This window comes from Daphnia pulex, chromosome 3 (genome assembly GCF_021134715.1).
Source record: "Daphnia pulex isolate KAP4 chromosome 3, ASM2113471v1".
NCBI lineage: Eukaryota > Metazoa > Arthropoda > Branchiopoda > Diplostraca > Daphniidae > Daphnia > Daphnia pulex.
Window position 1 is genome coordinate 3,762,978 of NC_060019.1, and position 25,899 is coordinate 3,788,876.

Consider the following 25,899-nt stretch of genomic DNA (forward strand, 5'->3'; position numbering starts at 1 on the left):
TTATTATTTCTGAAATGAAGAAGAAAAAACAAGGAAGCACGAACTTTAATACTTGCTCAACTGTAAGGTTTTTCTTAGATAAAAGATAAAAAAGAAACAGAAAAGTACCGTGGAAGGATGTTTGAATATGGAATACAAGATTTAAATTGGTTCTTACTCAAATTGGGCACAAATTGCTCCTAATGCTAAACTATTTTCTCTATGGGTAAGACAATATCATCAAACTGAACTAAAGAATCGGCGGGAGCATGATGAATTAAAAAAACGATAACCAGTATCTAGTCATGGATACACAATTCCTGGTTATAATTTCTGTGGTCCAAAAAACAGTTTAGATTTCGATCTAAAAATATTTTGAAAGCTATGTCAATATCATGATTTATTGTATTTATAGATACCCTAATCTCTAGAAAAAGATAATACAAGGGAATTTATGTTAATGGTGGATAATTGGAGAAAGACAAACGCATTAATTGCTGGACAGACCCAAGTTATTTACATAAAATTTAATTGTGTTGTACCCAGGTGCAAATTATAAAATCCACCACGACCAAGACGAAATTTCTTACGTTCCATAACTAATGCATTTTGCACTTGCTTTATGTTATTAGTGGCCATCACTGAATGTAGATTTCCTTCTTCAGGAGCTTCACAAATCAGTTCTTAGTAGACCTTACACGGCATTCACATGCATTGTTCGATTTCTTCCTTAGTTGACTTAGCCGCTGTCATCGTGAAATTTTTTGCTTTTTTTATACAATAAAAACAACTATGAAGCTTCAATCGATTCCTCAAATATCTTAGAGAAAATCTTCTCCAAGACATTGGAAGACATTCTTCTCGTTCCTTCTAATCGTATTGGTGGCTGTGTTTTTTACAGCAAATAAAATCTCTTGTTAAAATATACTTCATATTCAAAGAGTGCTTATTTTCGGGGTAAAAAATGGATAGAAAAATCAATTGGTGCCGAAAAATCATTTTAGTTGCCTGCCCTCGTAAAAAAATAATTTTACTTTTTTTTTCCTTAAGCGTTTCCCCGAGGGAAAGTTTTGCGGTGCTCCACCCAGTCTTCAGATACATAGTTGGTTGCTTCCGCTATGTTGCTGCCAGAATTTATTACAAAATGAAGTCCTACCGGAAGTGTAATAACATGGTCGCCTGGTAGTTGTTTCAGGGTCCGGAATGGAATGTTGGCCAGCAACAGTTCTTGCGGTAGCAAAACCATAGTCTTGTGTCTGTAACGATGATGGGTATTTTTATAGAAGAGTTAAATTTTTTAAAATATAACTACTTACAATTCTGCAGCTGGGCAAGCTTTGAACAGTTCAGGATATACTTATCAGGATATAAATTATCAGTATAGGATAATTTCATAAGGGCTCTCACCTGGTTTTGGTATTTGTAAGATATTCTGCAAGATAAAAATGTTATTGATTAAACATTGAACTTTTGTGCAATTTGTGGTGCTATATTATACTTACTCAACCCACATTTTAGGTTTGCCAGATACTAGATAATTGACACTACCGAAATTCAAATCCTCGACGTGCCAACCTGTTAGGCTACCAGCCTCACCGATAAATAGTTCAACGGTGTCTATTCCTGGAATGTTTAGTTTTTCCTCGGACACCAACAAATACTTCGAAAAAAGAATTTGATAAAGATTGCAAACACCTGTGAATTATTATCATATGATCACGGCTGTTAATAATTTTTGAAAGGGAAGTTAATTATATTAATATATAAACAATGTTACCATTCACTATTGTTATCCTTTGGGAAAAATGAATGCCCCTTGTATATGACGTATCTTGCATACGTTTGGGTCTCGGCAATATTTGTTAGGATAGGTAGCGTGGATGGCCAAAAAGAAGATCTTCCTCTGAGGTCGTATCCCGGTGATTTTTTGTAATCTGCCTTAGGAGAAACGACAAAAAGCCTGCCTCAAGACAAAAAGAAGTTAGACAAAACATGTTTTTAAAGTATAAGACACAGCTTGGACCAGCATTCACACAATAATTGATATTATGAGGGAGTCAAGTCAGTTCCTCAACTTGAGCAATTTTCTCTAGGGCACATCACTCACTTCTCCCTCCATTCACAAGAAAAGCTAGGAGCTTTTTCCAGGATGTTTAATTATGATTGTTTTAACGGAAAATAATTAATTTTACTTAGAAAATATTTCTATTACTTTTCTTGGAAAAACGTTACAACTTCTCCAGATGTAAAATAATCGAGTTCCCTCTAATATGTTGATATATTGGACAGCAGTCAAATTTCTAACCACTCGTCTTAGTGGAGTGACGCAACCAAGCCACATTCCGCACAAAATGGAGACTGTTGAGCAGCCTGTAGTTTACCGCGATTATATCTTTGCTTATTTAGACGTAAAACACGAATTTTACCGTGTGCAGACGAGGACAAAGAATTTTTGCAATACAAATTTACTAGACGACAAAAAATAATTGGCATATTAACATAGTGCCGTGCAAATTGAAGCTGTCCAGAACGATACTCTTCCATGAAAACATCTTTCACGGCGGCAATTCTAGATTTTATACCAGCAGAATTAAGTCTCCGTGTGATGAATTTCTTTGATAATTGGTCTACACCGGCTTTGAATGCGATATTGACAATTGTATAGAAATTGTTTATGACGGCAAAAGGGCTCAGCTGTGTCACCTTTACATTATCACAAAGATACGTTAGTTAATCACGGCCCTCTCGAAGCTGCTGCTTGTCAATCTCTAGTCGCTTATACCGCCACCTCCTCTCCAGCCTCCTTGCTTTTCTCATAGCCAACTAAATCACCTCCAATCTCCAGCAATTTTCGGGGCGGAATCACACTTTGCCTCAGTGTTCCATGTTAGGCCAGAAAGCTGGCCAAGCCGTCAATGTATTGGTCAAGTAGCCCATCTACCTCAGTTGCTGGGTCTTTCATAAGCGGCAACTCCAGGTGGTCCTCTCTAAAAGCCTCTATGTAAATTTTCTTGATGGATCTGAAGTTCGGATGCCACAACAGAGTTCGAAATCAGTCTGTCGGTCGTGCGAGCGATGACCAAGTCTAAGGTGTTTTCCTCAGTGTGAGTTGAACCAATATAATGCTGATTTCATCTAAACGATCCAAAGAGTGAGAAGAACTCAGCAGGAACACTTTTGCAGTAGTTCTGCTTTTCGAAGTGGATATTGAAGTTGAACAGCTTGAGTTTGAAACAAACAAAGAGTTAAAGAACAGCTCCCTCACCAACAATAAGGGTCTTTACATTCGAGCAGGAAAGCCGCTCAAGAAGCAAGACAAACTCCTCGAGGAACAGTCTGATACTGTTAAATATTGGGTGATAAATAAACAAGAGGTCAATCCGAACAGAAAAATGTATAACATACAACCAACATACTAAAATGACACAAGATCACTGCAAAACTTGGCTCTGCTCTACCAATCGTGTTGGCCGTCAGTATTCTGTTTCAGGGCACCTTATACATATGTAATGTAAAAAACAACTATTTTTTATCGAATATTAAACAGATTGTATTTCTCTACGATTGGGTTTATCAAGGAATCTGAAGTTTAAGTAGGTTGAATTTTTTCCCCCGACGTGAGCATCAATTCGCCGACCAGCCATTCAGAGTTATTTGAAGAATGATAATCTATTATTTTTTTTAATTTTCTTGGGAGAAATCGCTTAAGTTAAATTGGTTTGGTTGCTGTTTTTTGTTGTTGGATCGATTGGGCAGTGTCCAGAAGTCTATAATAGTTAGCTCTCTTGGGGGTTTCGCCTAGGGAGTTTCCCTTCCATCGTTCGTGGGAATTCCCTTTTTCCCATAAAATGTGTTCTCTCAGTGGGCATTAATGGCCTATAAATTTAGCCCTTGATGATTTATTATTTCATTACTTAATGTCTGAACTGCCAGCTTTACACTCATTTTCTGGAAGCTATTAGGGCTTAGATGAACTGGCTTCAGTTTAGGCAAAGCACTCCGTCCTGTGCTTCCCCTCACTGAATCGCACTGAAACAATTTAAAAAATGCTAAGACCATACCTTTTTACCGGAAATCTAAAATACAACAAGAATTGTAGATGAAATAATAGATTTATTAGTGAAAATAAAAGCAAATAATTCCAATGCTTGGTTATCGACATGACTGAAGATGTGAATTCGAATACACTTATATACACTTATGCGGAAAGTGCGGAACATCTCAAGAAATACGTGTCATTGTCAAAAATTGGGTGTTTAATAGAGTATTATTGCATCCTTATACTCTCAATGAATTTAAAATTTAATTGTTGGGTTGAGACCTCCAGATACAGTAGTTAAAACTCTAGCATTTGCTTCTTCTAGAATAAGTATTCATCACAGTGATTTGCAGTTCTTTGTCTTTAGCTGCGCTTTTTTTAATGAAAACAGAGATAGGTTGTATACACCAATGCTTGAAAAGTCGAAATACCAGTACGCGTGATCTGCCAAATGTTAATGATCTTCGTCTTCGAACTAAAGTTCATTCAGAGTTGATAAATCATTTTCGTCTTCCTTAACTTGGGCTAGGATATAGGTATACAAATCTTTTCAACTGAAAATTTTTTTATGTCTTGGGGGATGGCCACTTCTGTTCCGTCACATCAAGGAACCAAACTTCTCCGATAATAAGTTCGAAAAGGTTTTTGAAAAATTTGATTGATTTATCGTTAACTCCAAATTCCAACGAAAGGCAACTAGTCATTTTTCGAATAATGTCTTTGCTCTGTAAAGATAGTATGTTTTTTTATCCTTTGATGTTCATAGGTAGCTGGACTTTTACTCTAATAAGCCAACATTTTTTAATCCATTCAACCTTGTATCTAATATGTGCCATTAAATCTTATCTTTATATCTCGCCTTAAAAATAATGGTTCGTGAATGATCCGTTCAATAGGTTAAGTTACAAATTCAAAACGTCGAAAATATTAAAAAGATAACCTAATACAGTATACGACTGCGTGTAAAAGTTGTAATGGTAACAAAATAAGTCCACTATAATAAGAAATGTTATTGTAGTTTCGGAAGAAATACACAATGAAAAAAGGTCAAACGGGTAAAGATTATACACCATATCATCATGTTCTCTAGAATAGACTTAGGGTTCTTATTCGTAAAAGATGCTATCTCAGTACGAAGTTCCTTTTCTTACAATTCGAGTGCTTCTTTATCAAATATGGTAATAATGCGTGATGGTTATCCACAAATAGTAATAGAACAGACTATACTTATCTACACTTACGTACTACATCTCAAGATTCTTTTTATCAAGTTTTTTCTTCAAATGCAATTCATTTTTCCCTTTTTGACGTACTTTTAAGTTTTTTTATACTCATGTATAATAATACGATTATTATCGCTTCGAATTATTATCCACATAAATGCATGTATTTGTTAAAGTATATTTAAAAAAGATTCAAAAAATTATAAATCTTAATATTGTCTATTGTTTCATGAAGAGGGTGCCTTTGAAATTTTACCTTCTCCCTCTATTGAAGTATAGTCTAGTGAGAACGGACTTGTATGATCTCTCTTTTTTCGAAATAAAAGATTTTGAAAGAATGAAATGGGTAGAATATGGCATATCCTGGTCGAAATTTGTTGCCTAACGAAATTATTGTTCTCCCCGTTCCAGAAACGTCTACCGAATACGTTGTTAAAGTTTTACGAGATCAATTAATTTATACTCACAGCTATCCATATAAGATTGGTTTGATAATTTACACATAAAAAGGTTGTACATCACTAGTCATCGAAATTACTCCGATGTACACAAATTATTTACACGATCTTCGTTCTGTGCCATGTCAAACTGTTTCTTGTTTGTTGCTTTGGTTTTTGTTTTGTTTTTTTTCTTGTTTTTTTTATTGTTTTTTTTTTCATTGTGGGCAAATCAAAGGAAAAAATAATTTTATTATTGTTATTTTCATATTATGTGTAGTTTATAAGTGTAAGTATAGAAAAGAGACCTTCAACAGAGAAGGGGCGTAACTTAAACTTGGGGCGTGAAGCTTGGCGAACTAAAACTCGGGGAATGGTCTACTGTCAAATGGGGGTCTCGCGAAATCGACTTGGGGTCGTCACTCGCAATTGCGTCGTCTGTTCAATCTTTTTGTCAACCGCAATTCTTTTCAGATTCCACATTCCCAGACAGTTGAGTCGTAATGTGTTAATGATGTAAAATTAAAGGGTTAATATCACAATTCGTGCTTGAATGTGAACACACTTGTTGGATTTTTTAGTACGGAATGAATTTAAAAAGACTGAAAACCTGTTTCAAACCTTATGCTGGTGTCCTAGCTGTTGAAACTCATCACGCTGTCAGTTTTCAATCAAACTGGAATCAATTCCATCTTTACAAATTCTTGAGAGGTTGTAGTAAAACAAAATGGGTAATGCCCTGACCCTGATTGATTTATACATATGTATTGTATAGTACACCTGAACACCAAGCGCGACACATTCCTTTTTCTCATGGCAGGTGTGTATCAACAAAACTCCGTTTGTCATTATGGCCCTTCAACAGCAGCTATTACGGAATGAACTGATAAAAAAGGAACACCTGTTTCAGGGGGGCATTGGCCGTCTTGATCGACACAATCGATCGCAGCCTCGCCGCAAGTAGAGTTAGAATGAGTGGAACAACCAAAACAAATTTGCAAATGCTTATCTGCAAATTTGCAATCAAACTTCCACCTTAAACAAATGTTTTTGATTTTATATTGCAACACAATAAACAATACCTGGACCCTGATTGATTTATACGTTTTTATTTTATTACCCGAACACCAAGCTATTTTGTACGTCTTCGGAGACCTTCCAGCTCTGCCTGCTTTGACCAATTCTCCTGTAGGTCACGTTCATAATTAACATGCCATTTCGGACGTTAATATGGATATTGGAAGTTCAAACAGAGTCACAAATTGAAAAATAATGGTACAAATTTGTCCAAGCTTATAAATTTATTTAAGATTTCAAAATAAATCTTCAAACGTTTTGTATTCATAACTTAATGCCATTAACAATTTTTTTTAAGAAATGTTTTGAAATTTATGCACAAATTGGAATTGATGGCTTTTTAAATTTAACTAACTTTAACTGCTGGCTTCGTTTGCCCAGAAGCATTAGTCCCCCCGTCCCCGCTATGTAGCTCAACTCCATGTCTCAATCTCCAATCTCTATGTGACCATCATCGAAGCGCATTTTGCCTCAAACTGACGCATGAAACTTGTGAATAGAACACAATTTTCCAAATCAGTCAACATGGCTAGGTATTTCGTTCTGTTTTCGATCATTCGCTCTTATATCTTGAAATATATTTATTACAAAGTGAACTTTCAATAGATCTAAGATTTTTCTTCGATGACTTAACGTTCATGACATCGTGAGCGGAAGAAGTATTAATATAACATATTGAAATAAGTAACATTTAATATAACAATAAATAACTATAAATAAAATTTGTATTTTTTTTAACAATTTAACTAATCTTAACAATAAAAACAATAAAATTAAAGGTAACATCAGGCGACGACGAATTGTGTGATGTCATGAGTGGGGGGTTGGTGCGTCTGCATAGATCCGGCGTAGCCGGATTTAGTAGACTTCTGGTCTTCTAAGTAAAGACCCTCAGCACCGGCTTGTGAGTTGATCTTCTGATTTGTTTCTTGGTTGTTTTTTTTTAATTTTTTTTGTTTTGTGGATGGGGGAAAAAAGGGGGAATGTTTTTTTGTTTATCCTGGAGTTTTTCTGTGATGTCTGGCAATGCTGTAGGGCTGTTTCCTGGAGAGAGGGCTGGACAAATGGGGCGACGTTTCGGCGATTTTTTTTATGGTCAGTCGCGTTGGCTTCCTCGGCAATAGAGGTAGCTCACGCTGCCTTGGTTTGTTTCGTGGTTTTTTTCTTTCAGTGGAGTGATTGCCTGGCTGGATTTTTGACCTGGATTGTTATTGGTGGACGCTGGATGGATAATTCTTTGTGCAAGTGGTTGATTTTTTTCGAAATGCGTGGATTTCACTTGTGGATTTTTGCGTGGACTGCCGATTCTGGGAGTAGTGCGTTGAGCTAGAGTTTGGAGCTTGAAGATTGTTGATGGGTTCTATTTGAGTCTTGTTTTTGTTTTAAGTTTTGTTTGTTTGTTTGTTTTTCGTTCCTTAAGGCTTTGTTTGTGTTGTGTTGGTTTCACTTGCTTTTCGTTTTTCTAATTTGCCTCGAAGAGTTGCTGACAATTTTTCTTTTATCTTTTCTTTAGGTGCTTGATGGAATTCGGTTGGTTACGAAGACCCACTGTTAGCCGTAGAAGAGGCACGATACAGTTGGAATTTGTTTTGGTCACTGAAGGCCTTGGTTGTTTTTTGGGGGGGTAACTTGCGCGGTACATTTCTAATTTGTTTAAGCAGGAAGGGAGTGGATGGAATCCCACCCCGTCCGGTCTGGTTGAAGCCACAAAACCGGAAAAAGTGCCTGGTTCCCTAGTGATATGCAGCGCCGCACGTATGCGTTAATTGTACTTCCTTCCCCTCGTATCGTTGCCGTTTAGCCAAATTTTCGAGTCTGATGGGGCGATTGGGTAGGGTTTTTTGTTTTGTTTTGTTTTAAGCTTTGAAGCGAATGTTCGTTTTGATTAGGTAGGATGTCAGAAGGTTGTTGATTTTGAGCTGGTGTCCGGGGCTAATGTTGGGGTCTAGACCCAGGAGGGTGTGAGTGTTGAGCGGGATTTTTTCTTGGCGGAAGAAGGAGTAGATTTGTTGGCGGTGGGCATTGTGGAAGGCGCATTCGATCAGGACGTGGTTTTGATTTTCGATTTCTGGGCAGCCATGGCGGCAACTGGGATCCACTTCGTTGTTGATTCGATGGGTAAACAAATTTAAGTGGGTATGGCCGGATCTTAAGCGGTGGAGGCAAGTTAAAGAGGCTCGGTCTTTGGTATGATGCATGGGATGATGCCTAGTTTGTTTTTCTTTTGGACTCTGGGATTTTTGTATTTGGTCAGGTTCAGTAGGACATAGGTCTCCCATTCCTTTTTTTAGAAATTTAGGTGTTCCCCCGGGGAGAGTTCGTTTGTGATGTAGTTACCGGATGGAGAGGAGGCTTCGTCAGAGGCTAGACGATCTGCTTTTTCATTTCCAGTGAATCCGGTGTGACTGGGGATCCAGTATAAGGTGACGATTGATCCACTTGATTTAAGGCATCCCAGTAGGTTCCTGATTTCACCTATGCATTTGTTTTTGGGAGTCTAGGTGGATATTATGGCTTTGATTGCCGCGCTCGAGTCAGAGAAGATGTGGATTCCTGGTGGTGGGTGGTCGTAGTTGTAGATGGTAGATAGAGCTTGCTTGATTCCAAGGATTTCTGCAGAGAAAATGCTTGATCCAGGTGTGAGGCGCTAGGAGCCTGAGGTATCAGGAGCAGGAATGTAGAAGACGCATGAAGTGACGATGGGGCTTGCATTTACTGATCCGTCCGTGTAGATCATGATGTCAGGGGCTACGATGCCAGCTATCATAGATTCGAATAGATGTTGGACACTCATCCTGGTTTGCTGAGGCGTCACTCTTCCGCATGAGGAACCATTTTACGATCGTTGGGGGTGGGCTCCATGGAGGAAGGAGTTTGTTAAGTTGGTCCGTCGTACCTGCTGGTACTTTGAATAAGGCTGTTGTGGACGGATTGCTTTTTTCACATATGAGTTTGAGGCATGGTTAGCACCTTGGTGGCCAAAGTTCGGAGTAGGGACTTGGCTGTCTGGTAAGTCAGATTGCCTGTCAGATTGCCTGCCAGTGTTGGCTAATGTTGACGATGTACCTGGTTCCCAACCAGTTTCTTCTGTCGGAGACAAGTTCCGTACCCGTTTCGGCGTAGATAATTTCCGTGAGCGTGGATGGCTTTGAGCCAAGTATGATTCTGAGGATAGAACGGGAGGTGGTGTCTATTTTCTGTAGGTGGGTTTTGCTGGCGGAGCCGTAGGCTAGTAGTCCGTATTCGATGCGGCTGCGGACTAAGCTCTTTAAGAGGGTGCACAGGCTTTGGGATGTTAGGGGCGTATGAAGCTTTAGAGATGATGGAGAAGACGTTCTTCAGGCGGGTGCATTTGTTCACCACCATTGAGATGTGGTCTTTCCACAGCAGTTTTGCGTCTAGGATCAGACCTAGGAATTTAATTTTTGGAGCGTTTGGCATGCGATGGCCATTTAAGAACAGTAGTGGGTCGTCTCTTGGTTTGTACAGCCAAGTGAAGGAAACGGTGGAGGATTTTGAAGCCACAAATTTGAATTTCCATTTGATCTCGACACTTTTTCGATGTAGGGTTGAAGGATCAGTTCCGCGTCGATTGGGCGCTTGACTTTTGCGTAGATAGTGACGTCGTCTGCAAAAAGTAGGCGGTTTACGTTGATTGGGGGAGCGGAAAGTCGTAGAGCATGACATTGAACAGGAGTGGGCTGATTACTGCTCCTTGTGGGACTCCGTTGGAAATCTTTCTTGGTTCTGAAGTGTGGCTTCCGATCCTGATGACAATCGAGCGGTCACGGAGGAAGTTTGAGATCCAGCCTAGGCAGTTCTCATGGATGCCTATTTTCGAAAGCTTGAAAAGGAGGCCACTTGTCCAGACGGTGTCGTAGGCTTTGTTGATGTCCAGGAAGACGGCTACAGTAGATTTTTTTTTCTTTGAAGCTTTTTTTAATGTCATGGTCAATTTTAATCAGAGGAGATCTGTGGTGCAGTGGTTTTTCCTGAAGCCAGCCTGCTCTGGGCCTATTATGTTCTTGGATTCCACGAACCAGGATAGGCGGTTAGTGATTATCCTCTCGAAAAGCTTGCCTAGACACGAGGTGAGACTTATTGGCCGGTAGGAACTAGCAGAGTCGGCGGGTTTTCCCGATTTTAGGAAAGGGATAACAATAGCCTTTTTCCAGATATCGGGGACGAAGTCGTTGACGTATGGGATATTGAATAGGTGCAGGACGTAAAGTTTGTTGGTGGGCGAGAGGTTGGACAGCATGTCGTTGTGGATTAGATCGAGGCCTGTTGCTTTTGAGTTTTTTTAGGGATTGCTCCAGTTCGTTGATGGTGAAGGCGTTGTTAAGGTCGTTTGGTTGTCGATCGTCGATACGTGAGGCAATGATGGGGTCTAGAATGGCGTCGTCTTGACAGTAGTCGATTGATGAGCCAAAGAGGTCTAGAAAGATGTTGGCCTGTTCATCAGTTGAAGTGGTGTGGCCCTCCTGTAGGTTTTTTAGGGGCGGGATGGCTGCGATACAATTATTACCTCTTCCGATCATTGCTTTCATGAAAGACCATGCTGTTCTTTACCCGTCCTGGGGGTTGAGGTTAGATATGAACAGTTTCCAGGCATTTTTTTTCGGAGATGATAAGTCTTTTCTTTGCTGCGTCTGCTTTTTTACAGGCTGATCGTTTATCTGATGAAAGTGGTGAGCGACGCCATTATCTCTCTGCTTGCTTCACCTTTTCCACTGCGGAGTCGCATTCTTGGTTCCACCACGGGTGTCGAGGTTCTTTTGAGGGGTGGAGTGACGGCGTTGTTTTCTTGAAGTTTTTTTTCATTAGCGGCTGTGATTGCGTACATGAATGAGTCGAATAGCTGTTTAGAGGCCGTTTGGTCTTTGAAGGACGTTGCGGTGAGATGGTGGGTTAAGTCAGCGTTCCAGTTGGGCCATTTGGCCCTTGGAAGGATCCATGAAGGTGATTTGGATGTAGATCTGATGGGTTCAGTGTTTAGTGTTGTTATGATGGGGAGATGGTCGCTTCCTGAGAAGGGGCAGAGGAAGGTGGAGGCGTTTAGGGCGAGGCTTGATGATGAGATAATGAGGTCGATGGTTGATTACTTTCCAGAGGACGGGTTGATTCTTGTGCCGAGGTCTTTTGGGGTGATGATCGTAGCGTCTGGGTGGTCTGTAATCGCGGCGAAGATGGATTTACCCGCGAGATTTTCCGTGGAGTTGGACTCCCATAAGCTGTGGTGGGCGTTAAAGTCACCTGCTACTATGAAGGGGAGTCGGGGTGGTAACAAAAGGTTGATTTCTTCTGCGGTGCAGTCACCTCTGGGAGAATAAACGGAAAAAACAGTTGACTGGACCGGTTTTTGTGGAGACTTGGGCACCGATTAATTCAAGGGTGCCGGTAAATGGGGAGGGAATAGCGTGGGCTTGTAGCAATTTGTTTACGAAAAGGTCTACGCCTCTGCCGCGGATTGTACTTCTATCCAGCTTGAAAATTTCGTAGGTTGTAAACTTAACGGTGAAACGAGGCTTCCAATACGTTTCACAAAAAAAAACTAAATCAGGGACTTCAGTGTTGAGTAAGTTTCGGAACTCTTCGAGTCTTGCTTTAGTCAAGCCTCTTGAGTTCCATTGCAAGCATTTTAGGTTTTTAATCATGGATGGCGTCGTCTTGATCGCAGCTGTGGTTGCAAGACGATGGTATCGGCTGCTGAGGGGGTGCTCTTGGGAGTTAACTGTGAGTGAGCTTCTGTATTCTGGGCTGGGAGGGCCTTGCGGAAGCGTTTTGTCAGCGTTGAGTCATGGGGAGACGGCAGAGGAGATGGATTGGGGGAAAAAAGCATTGGTTAGAGCACCAATAAGTTGCTCCAGCTTGTCGAATCGTGCTTTTTGGGTAAGCGCGTTATCCCCCTGCTGTCTTTCGATGGCGTCGAACCTGACGTCGAAGTGCGCCATTTTAGCTTGAGTCTCTGCTAGGTCTGCTCTCATGCTCGGGATTATTGTTTCCTTGACTAGCTTTAGTTCGGCCTGAAGGGCCGCGATTTGGCTCGTTATGCTATCAGAGGGGGGAGGGACGGGGGCTGATGCTGGAGGGGCGCGTTGGACTGCTTTGCTGAAAAGACGGTTGTGCTGCATGCAGGCTTCCTTGATAGAGATGCAATTGGTTGCGGCCGTCTTTAGGAGGGCCTTCATTTCTTGGTTTGCTGGGCAGGTGTCACTGTCTGACTCGTGGTATGAGCTGTGGCAGTTAACGCAGTTTGTAGAGCATGGGAGGCCGGGGGTGTGATTTCCAGCATTTTTTGCACAGTAGGGTGTTTTATCCGCATCTGGAGGGGGGTTGGCCTAGTTGCCAGCAGTTTCGGCACCTGAAAGGGTTGGAGATCGATTGTCTCACGCGAAAGCTCAAGGCTGCAATTTTCACCCTAACTGGGATTGGAGAGGAGAAGGTAAGGATTACCGTTTCAGAGAGAATCTCGGGGTGTCCTTTCATTGGGAGCCGTTTCACCTGGATGACGTTTTGGGACGAGAGCGCAGCTAGAATTTCCTCTTCCTTGTCGGGGATGGGGACACCAAAGATGACACCTTTGCAGATATTGGAGGAAATTGAGGTTACTGGGAGCCTGCATGAGATCGCTCTGCCGGCTACTTCTGTTAGGTTTATGAGTATTTCTCGTTGTTCTTTGGAAACGGGGAGGGCTGAGAGATCACCTCCGTGCAATACTTCTGAATCTTTGACTTCACCTGCTAGTTCTTTAAGGGCTAGGTGGAATGCGTCGCGTTCTCCCAAGGACATGGCTTTGAAGTTAGGTGGTTAAGCTGTAATCTAATCTGCGCTTTAATAATCAGCTAAAATTTTAAATGATTTGTAAGGTTCGTTAGCTAAAGCCACAGAATGAGGAGTAAATCTGTAAATGCTTCAAAAAAAAGAAAATAAAGAACTAGAAAAGTTATCGAAATGCGGGTTTAACATAGGTCTCGTCCTATGGGTTGCAAAAGAACACTGAGAAGAACAACTGAGATATGGAACTATGAGAAGAAGAAACAGCAGTGAAAACCATAAGACCAACAAAAGCAACAAACTTCTCGTCGAAAACCAAATGTCAATGTATAAAACAACTGCACACCTGGTCGGTTGCCATCAATGTACTAAAATATTTTTAAATTACTTTAGTTAACCATATTATTGTGGATTGAATTAGGCCAGCAGTAGGATTCGATTGTTTAAAGTCCCTGAAAGACAAGGACCAGTTATCGTTGGATCATTGTAAACTTAATATGATATATTTCAATTTAAGAATGATGAAAACACTCATGAATTTTATTTAAGTGTAATTTTATTGAACTGTTTATTGGACCATCACTGAATGCAGATTTCCTTCTTCGTGAGCTTCACAAATCTATTCTTTGTAGGACTTACACGGCATTCCCATGCGTCGTTTGATTTCTTCTCTGGTTGACTTAGCCGCTGTCGTCGTGAAATTATTTTTTACTTTTTATGGGCAGGTGTAGTAGATAGCTACACCGAGGTATTTTGATGAATACTGTACCTATCTACTGTAGGTACAGTATTCAGCAAAAAAATCCTAACACAGCTCTTTTTCAAAAGCCCAGATTAATGTATATTTTTAGATTTTAACTTTCAAGACTTCATATTATGTGTAGAATCAATTGTTTTATATTATATACAGCCTTTTTGGAATTTATTGATATTTTTTGTTAGGGGGGGGGGGGGGTTAACACATGGCCAGTGGCTACTTGAGCCTATTACTCCTGTTTTCTTTCTTCATGGTTCCCACCTTTTAATTTGTTCCTAGCACCCCAAATTTCGGTCAATAGCCAAACACAGTTTCCTGAAATACGGATAAGTGGCTTAAAACAAAAAAAATCGCTGTTCGGATATTTGGTAGGATACCTTATGCCTATCAGGTCAATTGTCTCTGGTTTTCGCATGAATTTGAAATAAAAAAATTCATAAAATAGAACTTATTCTCGAAGATTTAGCCAGAAGACATATAATTCCAGTTCAGTGGTGTACGTTTTTCTGTAATAAGCCCAAGTTCATTCAAAAAAATGGACCGGGAACGGAAACAAAAAATACAACACAAATTGTAGATGAAATAATACAATTATAAGTGAAAATAAAAGCAAATAATTCCAATACAGCTACATGACTGAAGATGTGAATTCGAATACACTAATGTACACTTATAACAAGTGCGGAACACCTCATGAAATAAGTTTCAGCGTCAAAAATTGGGTGCTTGATATAGACCTATTTCTAATTGCTTCGTATCCGCAGAGCTAGTCGACTAGTGTGTTACGTGGCTGGGGATAACCGAAACTTGCTGCAGAAATGGCTTGATTGAAGTAGTGGGACCTGAAGTTGTTTACTTGTATAGCTGTTATTTACTACAGTTTGCCCAAAGTATTGTTTTTGTTTGAAGAATTCGAAAATAGGAAAAGGACGTAGTTTTTATAAAATTTTATAGAATTCACGGGGAAAGAGTAATCAGGCGGTTAAGAGAAAATTACAAGATTACAAAAGACGAAGTTAAATTTCAATTACTTCGCAAAGGAGACTTAAAGTTTTCTTTTTTGGATAAAATAGTTTTTTTTTTATGTTTTTGTATAACTAATGCAAACCCGAGTGTAGTTCCATCGCAATGACTTTCTGGTGTTTTTTTGTAATAAATATGGGTGTAAACAATTTTTTGTTGTCTTTATTGACCATTTAAAACAACAACACATTGTTTTTCTTAGCCTACTGAAGCGGCTTTCATTACTGAGAACATTTGGAGTAATATCAAATACTGTATTAGAAACAGAAGACAATTAAGGACGATTTGATTGACTTAGATTGACAAAATCATTTTCTGTTTTCCCATTTTCAATACTCTGCTTTGGTCTTCCTCTTTTCTTACAAGGATTCGGCAGTACTTTTATTAGTGGTGGAACATTTTCGTCATTACACTTAGCTTTGGATTGCAGTTGTTTCTTTCTCGAAGTGGTATCAGGAACTTTTGATACATCACATGGTGGAGCTTCAGATTCATTCATCGTGTCTGTGGAAGTGAATTGTGAAATGTAGGCTACTATAGTAAAACAACAGAAAGAAATGTTTTAAAAACTTACCGTTCCTTCTTGGCGTTTGCTTTAAGTTTATATCTGTTCTTTCAACTACTTCTACTGCATTCATAGACTCACAATTTTCAACAACAACTATTACATTTCCAAGAATTCATGGCTCAACCATTTCCATGGCATTCGCACCACCCAGCTGATTGTTTCGTCCTTGATTTTTTCCTTGAAGAATTTTCTTTTTAAAAAAATGTGCACAACCATCTTTTAGTTATTCTCTTTGATCCAGTACAGGACTTGTGGAATTCGTGAATAACACAGAATGAACTTGCACACATAACTGTTTCTTCAATTTTTTGTGGATCTTGACAATAACAAATGAATTTGTTTAACTGATCACTGAGCACATTTTGTTGACGTGATGTTGATGTTTGAGGAACTGCCATCACGGGCGTACATCGTTTTGCTACGAGTTCAGGGAGAATGAAGTTAACATAAAAAAATTACCTTAAGCTACCATCATTGCAACAACATCTTCATTCCTTTGCACTGTAACGCATTTGATATTCTTGTTTCCGTTAAATACAAAGAAAAGTGCAAAAGACAGCTCTGTTACAAAAAGCTGTAATTGAAACTGAGAATGCAACAGTATTTGAACATTACATGACATATATGTAATATTTAAAAATTGTTGTACCTGAGAGTAATACTCACGATTTGGATCTAGGCGTAGTTCTTTGGTACTTTCGTCAAACAACAAGCAAAAACCTTTATTCTTCTTAGCGTACTCATATTAGCAATATATTTAGTCCTTTTACTAGGAATAGACATTTAACACCACGTCCATGGCAGCTGCAGGTGAATATTCGATCTGGAGACGCAGCAAGATAGGGATTACTTTTTGATATAATTAAACCCACAGGTTCGCACCGAAAGTGGTTGTGTGGCTTTCTAACAGTCATTGTAATTTCAAGTAGAGAAACAGATTTTGGCTCATTTAGTTGACCGTATGTATAATAAAAAAAGAAATTCAAAACTGTATGTAAAATGTTTGTAAATAATTCGTTTACCTTGTGTATGTGTTTCCGTTAAATTTAATAACTTCAGCATAAGGATAAATCCACGTGAAATGGACCAATGCCGTGCGCGACAAAATCACAGATTTGCATGAAAATTTATCCACCTACTGGTAAAGACGTCATGATTTTGTGGTGTAATTTTTTTTTTCAAACAATACAAAAAAAGATATCGAATTTTAAACTTTTCGTCTTTTTTTGCGCGTTTTGCGCGTTTTCCTTTTTTAAAATTAAGTCTTTTTAAATTGCAATAAAAAAATATTTATAAACTTAGCAAAAAAACGTTATTTATTGATATTAACAAAGTTCATTTGAAATTTAAAAAAATTAAATTAACCTACGTTTTTAACCATTTATCAGTGCCCAATGTGTCCTCCAGGAAAATTTATATAGCTTAAAACGGCTTTTCAATTTTTATAACTAGATTTTACGAACAGCAAATTAACATGTTCGTTTATATCCCTTTAAAAATTCGCCGAGGTTTTTCTAAAATTAAAATCTTAGTAACCCTCCAAAGATGGGAAACATTTTGAGTTTCCCACTCTTTCCCTTTGCCATTTTTCACAAACCCTTCGTCACTTCCCCCAAGTCGACTCACATACTACCACCACTTTCTCCTCATGCTTTCCCAATCGCGAATGTTTATTATTCGTTTGACATGAAAACTTATCTCATTTCTTTTTTTTAACAAATAAACAGTAAATTTCATATACAAAATGACAATAATAAAAAAAAATGGTTGCAACTTCCGTAACACGAAACCATCACCAAGGGACAACCAGAGTTTAAGTTGATTCAAAGTTTTTCACCAGCATGGGCTGCAACAACATTTTGGACACTAACTATGGGAGCATAACCTAAAATCCAAATAAAATAAAAATTAATCAACTGTAAACCATAAAAATATAAAATATCAATCCTACTTGGTCATGATACTGGGGCTATCCTTCAAGATACCTTCCCAGGAGGTCAACAATTTCTCAGATGGCATTAGCAAGTAATAGGGGGGAAGCAGCAACACGACGAGCTTACATCTCAGTGATTTTTCCACTTAGAACCCATTCCTTTATCAACCAAGCAGTGGGGTCGGTGACAGCAATGAAAATCATCTCAAATAAGTTCACAAATACGAATTAATTAATATCAGCATCAAATTATTTTGCCGTTGGATTAATTGAAACTTATTTGACAGCTTGACAACATTTTTAAAACTTTCCAAGCTCATTGCCTGGAAAAGCTGTATGGTGGCCACAGCAGTGATCCAATGACTTCAGTCAGCTTAGTCAAATTAGGGGCAGCCTCTTCTGAACAAGTGATCTCAATACTCAATCTCTCTTTCTCTCATACTCAACCGCACTCCAGCTTGGTCTATTACCGCACCCTTTCAACATGAATGAAATTCAATGCACATCATCCAACCTGTCAAGTAATTCTTAAACAGAGGACAGAAAAATGGTTTTACCATTGTAGTGAGACCGAGGTAGTGGGTTTTCAAGATTTCTACGAGGTTAATCTTCGTTTTAAGGCCATGGGAAATTAGATCGACTTTGCTCTGTTTGTTGGCGTTCAGCGGATTCTCACAGATGTATCACAAAACAGAATCCCGTCGAGGATTAGTTTTCATCTTTTTTTTTATTAAACTAAAAAAAATATTCTTAGATAAAACTGCGCAATACAGTTAACGTTAATTTTTACGATAAAACATGCGGAAAGGACAAATTTTTGTGACCTAGCAACAAAACAGATCATAGTCAATGCAGAAAACCAGTGGCATAAGTGTCAAGTCGAAGCTCTTTTTTATTTTTTGCAGTTTTTGATTTTCGGCGATCTCTACTATTCTAAATCCTTGTCTTACATTCAAATATTGCAGCTCATTAAAAAATCATTTTTCCATTAGAATTTCACAAAGAGAAAGAAAACGCCGGTAAATTAAATTAACGTCGCAGTATGCGACGCATTTACGATCTCTATCTGTAAAAAATACTTGAAATTTGGAGAAAGCAAGGTGTAACACATGATATCCGGGTTAGAAAAATTAAAGAGTAGACCTTGTTCTGAAAAATTACTAGAAACCAAGAGCACAAAGAGAAAATCAATTTTTCATTCAGGATGAGGTATAAGACAATGGGATTTCTGTTTGTTTCTTTGTATGTTACTTTACGTTAATTAAACTCAGCTTTATGGACAAATCGAATCACTCGATTAAGATGTTTCTTGCGATACCGATTCCCAAAATAAGCAAAATTGAATCGTGTAAGAAAAAACCTAAGCAAAACCTATTATAGGCTAACAAATAATACTTCTTTTTAGATGACACTGGGGTAGAAAACTGTAAACGAAGTTCACTTACATTTACACAGCTATTGCGACGTTTTGCTGCACGTACCAGTCCAAAACCATCTGACGTATTTGTTGACTCTCCTTGAAGTTAACGTGAACCATTACTCGATTATTCTTTACTGCCAAACACTGGAAAAGAATTAATGAAAATCGACAGACTTGACTTTCCAGCATCAACAAATGACCCAACACACAAAAAACTGTCTGAAGCAAGGATAATTAACGATGGGAAATACTTTTATTTCAGAATTGAGAATTGAATTGAATTGAGAGAAGTTTGTTGACGTCTATCTCCAGAATACAGGTATTTTGCCAAAAATCTTGCGCGACAGAGTAAGTGATCATTTTAATTATGTGTGGGCAGGCCTTTACTTTAAACTTCAACACAGGCAACTAGCCATTTGTGTTTGTATTGTGTCAATATTTTCGTTTTGATCATCTACCGGTTTTCTACCTTCCAGCTGACCCTGTTCTTCTTTTTGCTATACAGTATTTTGATGGGTAACACTCGCTTGGTCTGCTGGGTTACTGGATTTTTCCCTTTGTTTGCAGCATCCATCAACTTTTCTTCTCCGTTACTTTAACTGGCCTTTTTGTGACTTGAATAGTGTTGTGATCACAACAGTATACAATTGATTACTGAAAAGGATTTTCGAATAATTTGTGGGTTTTTCATGAGAAAGGAATAACGAAGAAACTTCCTTTTCTTCAAGCCTTGAAACATAAATTTTCTTATATCCAATTAAAACTATGTCTCTAAAAGTTGATTCTACCACTTTGTTCTGCGACAATCAAAGTGATGTTCGTTTGGTGTTCAATCCTGAATTTCACAAGCGAACTAATAATCATATCGACGTTCAGCACAACTTTATTCGTGATAAGCACAATGATAGATTTCTCCACACTACCTGTCTACAGAAGAAAAGCTCGCGGAATATTTTACTACGATCCATTCCTGTTCACGTTTTGAAAAATTGCGCTGGGAAATTGGTGTTGAAGATTTATCAGTTGAATGTAATCTCCAGTCTTCTATTTTAAGTCCCATAATGTAAAACAATTTTTCAATATCTGTTACGTCTCTGCAGCGTCTCTGTAGCGATTATCAATCTGTTACGGCTTTTGTAGCGTTTTCCCTTCCAATCCTAGAAGGAGAATTTAACTTAACTTAAACTTAAGAAGTATTCAAAACTCACTGACAAATGGTCTCATGCAATTTCACGTAAAATAGATATTCCTTGTTTAAGGAAGGGTGGTGAATAGACAGGGAATCAAACTTTTACAGAACGTCAACTTTCTGAGAAATGTAGGCTGTATACTATTGATGGAAGTAAAGGAAGGTAAAAACTTGAATGGTTAAAAAATAACAACTAGGGGAAATGTTTATATAATTTTTTCACAAAATGCGTTTTTGATGAATCTGATTATGTAACAATAGTCAAATAAGTTAATCGCAATGTCACCATTTTCAAAGTCCCTGGAATTTTTTACTCGGAGGAATGAATCAAGTCTTGGTCATCTAGGTACTAACAAGGTTAGATTTTTATCATGTTATTCTTTTGTGAATATTTTAAATCGCACAATATTATTAAAATATTAGAAAGTTTCCAAAATTCTACAAGAATAAGCCTTGTGATCAATCAAACATTGTCCTTGAGGTATTCAAATGAGCATAGAGGTTTGCTTGAAGTTAAAGGATATGCAAATTGTCAGTATATTTTTTTGTTTGTTTCTTAAGAATTTAAGATTCTTCTTTGTAATTTAAGATGTGTCAAAACAATTTGGTTACGGAAAAAGCTTCAACAATCTCAAAACCTAAATAAGATAGATTAATCGTACCTTTGGAAATTAAGCTCTACTGCTGGTCCTTCATTGACGTAATTTTCAGCCGAAGATATGGCATCTGCGATTTCCAATCTTAAAAAAAAATTCAGGAAACATCAACAAGTGAAATGAAGGACAGAGAAGTGAAACAGAGAAAAATTAAGATCCTGTGTGAATTGATTATTGGATTTGCTCCACAAATGCTTGAAATGCCTATGTCCTCTCCTGCAATTGAATTTTTGAAACAGATGCAAATTGAACGTATAAAGTTACAGCAAATGTTCCCCCCTTTTCCATTCTTTGAAATGCTGCATCTTCAAAAAGTATCTGCTCAACAAAAAGTTTTCAAAAACTTTCATTAATCTTTGGCAAATTGTACCAAACCAATGGATAAGAAAATTTTGCCCTTCCTTTTTTTCTCACATCAAGACACTGCTCTTAAATTGATTTTTCAAGAAAGGGAAGATTCCACTTATAGATCTTTAATATTTAAACCTTTTATTTTTGACATTATCTTTCATCAACATTTTTTGAAATATCTTGTTACGTTGCATTCTGGTCGATGAAATGATAATGGAAAAATCTGCTAAGAAACCTTAATTTCGTTGGCTCTTTGTCACAAAAAAAACTAACTCTCTCATTACCAAGAGAATTCTTCGATAGCAGAGCCGCGATTAACCGATCTTAAGTAACTTTTTTTCCTTCAAGTGTCGTAGGTAAGTGAAAAAATGTTGGTTTGTTTTTAAATACGTTTTTAAAAGCTGTTAATTATTGATTGTATAACTCTTTCGAACTCATTGATAAGATTGATGGGAGATTATTGTTAATGGATGCGTAAATTTCTAGCAATAAAGATTGGTAAATTCCTGTCGTTAATTTACTTGACCTTCGAAACAGTCCGAATTCGTCGAAATTTGGAATATTTCAACATTTTCCCTTAGAGTGAGGATAACATGAATAATATATATTATTCTAGTTCTGATGTCAATAGGACATTAAATAATTTTTGTCTTAAATGCATTAGAATTAGAATATTCCATGCAAAGAATTAGTTACAAGTTTCGCGGAATAAACCAGAAGTATTTTTAATTTTCAAAATTGAGTCTTCTTACACAAGGCACGAGAGATAAAAATTTTAGTTATAGTAAATACATGCAACTCAGCATCCAATTCAGGTCTATATCATTAATTCGAAATATTCTTTTTTTTTCAAATTCAGGGTCTAAATAAGTTGGAGCAATGGCGTCAAGTATCAAAATTTGGAATGGGCTTACTAAGGATTTTGTGAAATTCCTGGAAATACAATTTATCTTAAGCATTTTTTAAACTTGGCAACGTCGCTCTTTTCCTCCAAAAAAATGAGTAGTGCAGTTGGTCTTGAATCGCTGGTCCAGCAAAGACACGATTTATGTCGCTCTTAATATGTTTGTGTTAATTCTGCATAGAAAACTACACAAATATTCAAGAATTAAAATATTGACAATAATACCAATTTTAACAGTAATAATATGGGTATAATTGGGATATTTGAAGAAATATAAAGGGAAAACTAATTGTAAATGTTATGAAGGATTGCATAGATTTCTTATTCATTTTAGGTTAAAATCCTTTGTCTCACTCTTTGTGTACAGTTTGTTACAAATCCATAAATAATATCTATAATTCTTTGTGTGTGATCAAGAAAACCCTGTAAATGTTTCCACTATAAGTTTCTACTTCTTGAATCGCTTCTCAATGACATTAAATGTCTCTTTGAGATCACGTTCGCAGTTGGCCGTCTTTTTCATATAGAATTCCCAGTCCTTTGCGCTGAAGTTGACGGCCTCAGTGACGTTGGAGCCCGAATTCATCACAAAATGAAAAGCCGACGGGAAAGTGATACAAACTCTCCCGCCGACTGTATCAAGGTGTGAAATAGAATGGGGGGGGGGGGGATTCTGCGCAAGTTGTTTGAGCTCTCTCACGCGAGTAGTTGATTTTTAGTTTTAGTTTTTTTGTATAAATCAGTCTAAGTAGTAATTCTGACAAAAGCAACTTACAGTTAGGTCAACAGGAACCCTTGTCCTTGGTCCACCCCTCTAGTCAAACCAACTTCCACTTGTTCTTCATCTTCCTCCTGTCTTTGGTCCTCCACCAGTTAGACAATTTCCCATAGGGATACGAAATTCCGTTGGCTGTGGAGTTTTTACTGCAGCTGCTAATCTTCAGTTAGATATGCACCGAAGGTTTTCCGCAAATTTGGTAAATACCTGCACGAAAGAACTACGACAATTCTTACTGCAAATTATCCCCCAGATAGCACACTGCAGTCCCATAGACTTCCAAAACACGTCACTTTGAGACGTCTGAGATGTACTTGGCACATAGCAGATTCCCAAGTTTACATTCCTAGGACGTCTTTTACGTATGGCCAATGTCCGCTTCGCCGAGATCTCATAGCGGTCCTTATCCCGTCCCATGGGATGGACTTTAGACGTACTTGGGACGGAAAAAGGATCTCAAGAAGTCATTAACAATAAATATTTTTCTGGACTCTGAATTTCGTTCCTTTTTTCTTTCCTCTTCTTTTTCTTATGAGTGTTTGCTGTGCCGACATTTTTTTCACGAACGGGGATCCGGATATCCGGACAAAGTTTATTTGTCAGAGTATGCAAAGGGTTACCAGGCACACATCATAATTCGACTGCATATAACCAATCATAGTTGAAGAAATATGGAACCTGACCCGGGGATCGAACCCGGATCGTCGTGGTGAGAAGCCAGTACTATACAGATGGGCCACGAAATCATATCTGAGTTTTGAAGATAAAGCTAATAATGGAATTTTAGAATCCAACTTTGCCGCGAAAAGACAAAGACAGTTTCTCCGAAATTTCCTAAGTGTCGAGAAGGAGCCAAAAAATAAAAACGGTACGCACCAGAGACTTCTACGAGAGGGGGTAAAAAATGACGTATCCGACAAGATTAAAATGAGTAACGTGTTCAAATAAGGGCTCGCCATGGGACATCTTAGAGATTCCCCTGTGCCCCTCGCACCATCCGCACGGCTTTGGTCCCGCCTTGGGACAAGAATTCCTATCTGGGCCGGGCTGTCCTTGGGGAACAGCGTCCACATCAATAAAATAGTGCGGAAATTTCCTTCGTCTCTTCTTCTTGGCGTTGGCTGCCATTAGACGTAAGGCAGCCGACCAGAAAGATTTGCTGCCATTGAAATCTAACTTGCCTGTTCTTTCCTTGTCGACCACCATTGATTGGTTTTCGTTTTAAAAATCCTCAACTGTCAACGATGGCCTCGCCTTCTCCTTTTTTTCTAATTCCTCCAGTCCCTTCTCCTGCACCAGCCCCCTTCGGCAGTCCGCGAGGTCTACAAGAACCGACTTCTCCCTTCAAAGATTTCGTCGAATTGGATTTTTTTTTAAGATTCCTAGTAGAAATGTTTGAATGGTATTTAAATAATAATTACAGGTGGTCCGGCCAAGCCAGCAATGTCTCTTAAAGTAGCAGGGTCAGGGGTTCCTTTGCTTCCTCTTCCTCCTTTTTTGCCAACGCGAACCTAATTGAAGGGAAATTTAGTTGATTTTTGTTATTGTTTTTTTTTTAATAAATCAGTCTAAGTAATAATTCAGATAAAAGCAACTTACAGTTGGGTCAACAGGATTCGGCGCAATTTTTCAACACAATCCCTGTCCTTGGTCCACACCCTTAGCCAAACCAACTTCCACTTCTTCTTTCATCTTCATCTTCCTCCTCTCTTTCTTCCTCCACAAGGTGAACCCCCACTGTGTTGTTGGCCGGTGGTCTGTAAACCTGTTTGTTGGGATTTACTTTCAACTGGTTGAGCTGCTCTACCAACGACTGGTTTTCCTTCAACGGTGTTGGCGGGATTACCAAGATGCCACCGTGAGTAGCCCAGTGTTCGGCATAAGTAATTTCTACATATCTAATTAAATCAGAAAACTCCGATTCTGATGGTTTCAGAGTCAGACCGGAATGATCTGGTACATCTGGACGTTTAAAAATGAAAATAGGGCAGCATTAACATTTCTTATCATTTATTTAAATTGATTTGATTACAAATGATGTCTAGTGCGGAAATTTGGGTGATTCGGGCTTCCTCTTCCATTCCGCTGCCTCTTCTTCTTGACATTGGCTGCCATTAGCGTAAGGCAGCCGACCAGAAATGTTTGCTACCTTGCCTATGTTTTCCTTGTCGGCCGCTATTGACTGGAACATGTAAATTTTAGTCCTCAACTTTTAATGATGGTCTCGCCTTCTCCTTTTCTTTTCTTATTCCTCCAGCCCTTCTCCTGCACCAGCCACCTCCGGCAGTCCGAGAGGTCTACAAGGCGAAGTAAAGAAAAAACAATTTTGTTATATAAAAACGCAGTATATGGTACTTTGCATGAACTTCTTTCGTCGATTGTATCAACCTTTTCGAGGAAGTACACGTCCACATTTCCCGAAGTATCAACACTGATTTTTATTTTATTTGATGATACGTTTGGGATAATTTGGTAAAATTGTTCTTCCTCTTCGGTCGTTTTTTGTCTTTGGTTGACTTGTTTCTGCTAACGATGATTTGGTCAATTTTTCCAATTCTAAAAAAAATTAAGGAAACGATTTCCTAGAAACGATCTTACTAATGAGTTATAATAATAATAATATATAAAAATTTAAATACCGATCAACTTTCACTTTCCTTCGATTGTCCCCAAAATGGAATTCTCGTGGGGAACGGTAGGGATATCAATATCCAATCGATCCATTTTGTGAATGGCTTTACATGCACTTTGTGCCTGAACTTCCTGTTAAAGTGTAAGTTAAATATCA

At 38.3% G+C, this 25,899-nt stretch overlaps 1 protein-coding gene across 1 annotated transcript; it reads right to left on the reverse strand.

The window, feature by feature from the left end:
* Positions 1–1,024: 1,024 nt before the first annotated feature.
* On the reverse strand, positions 1,025–25,192 carry LOC124190279 (probable lysine-specific demethylase 4A). Its single transcript, XM_046582905.1, has 5 exons — positions 25,144–25,192; positions 24,786–25,073; positions 1,482–1,674; positions 1,337–1,411; positions 1,025–1,235 (listed from the first exon to the last, which is right to left on the reverse strand). Exons 1-5 carry the CDS (start codon positions 25,190–25,192, stop codon positions 1,025–1,027), a joined length of 816 nt encoding a protein of 271 aa, XP_046438861.1.
* Positions 25,193–25,899: the final 707 nt, after the last annotated feature.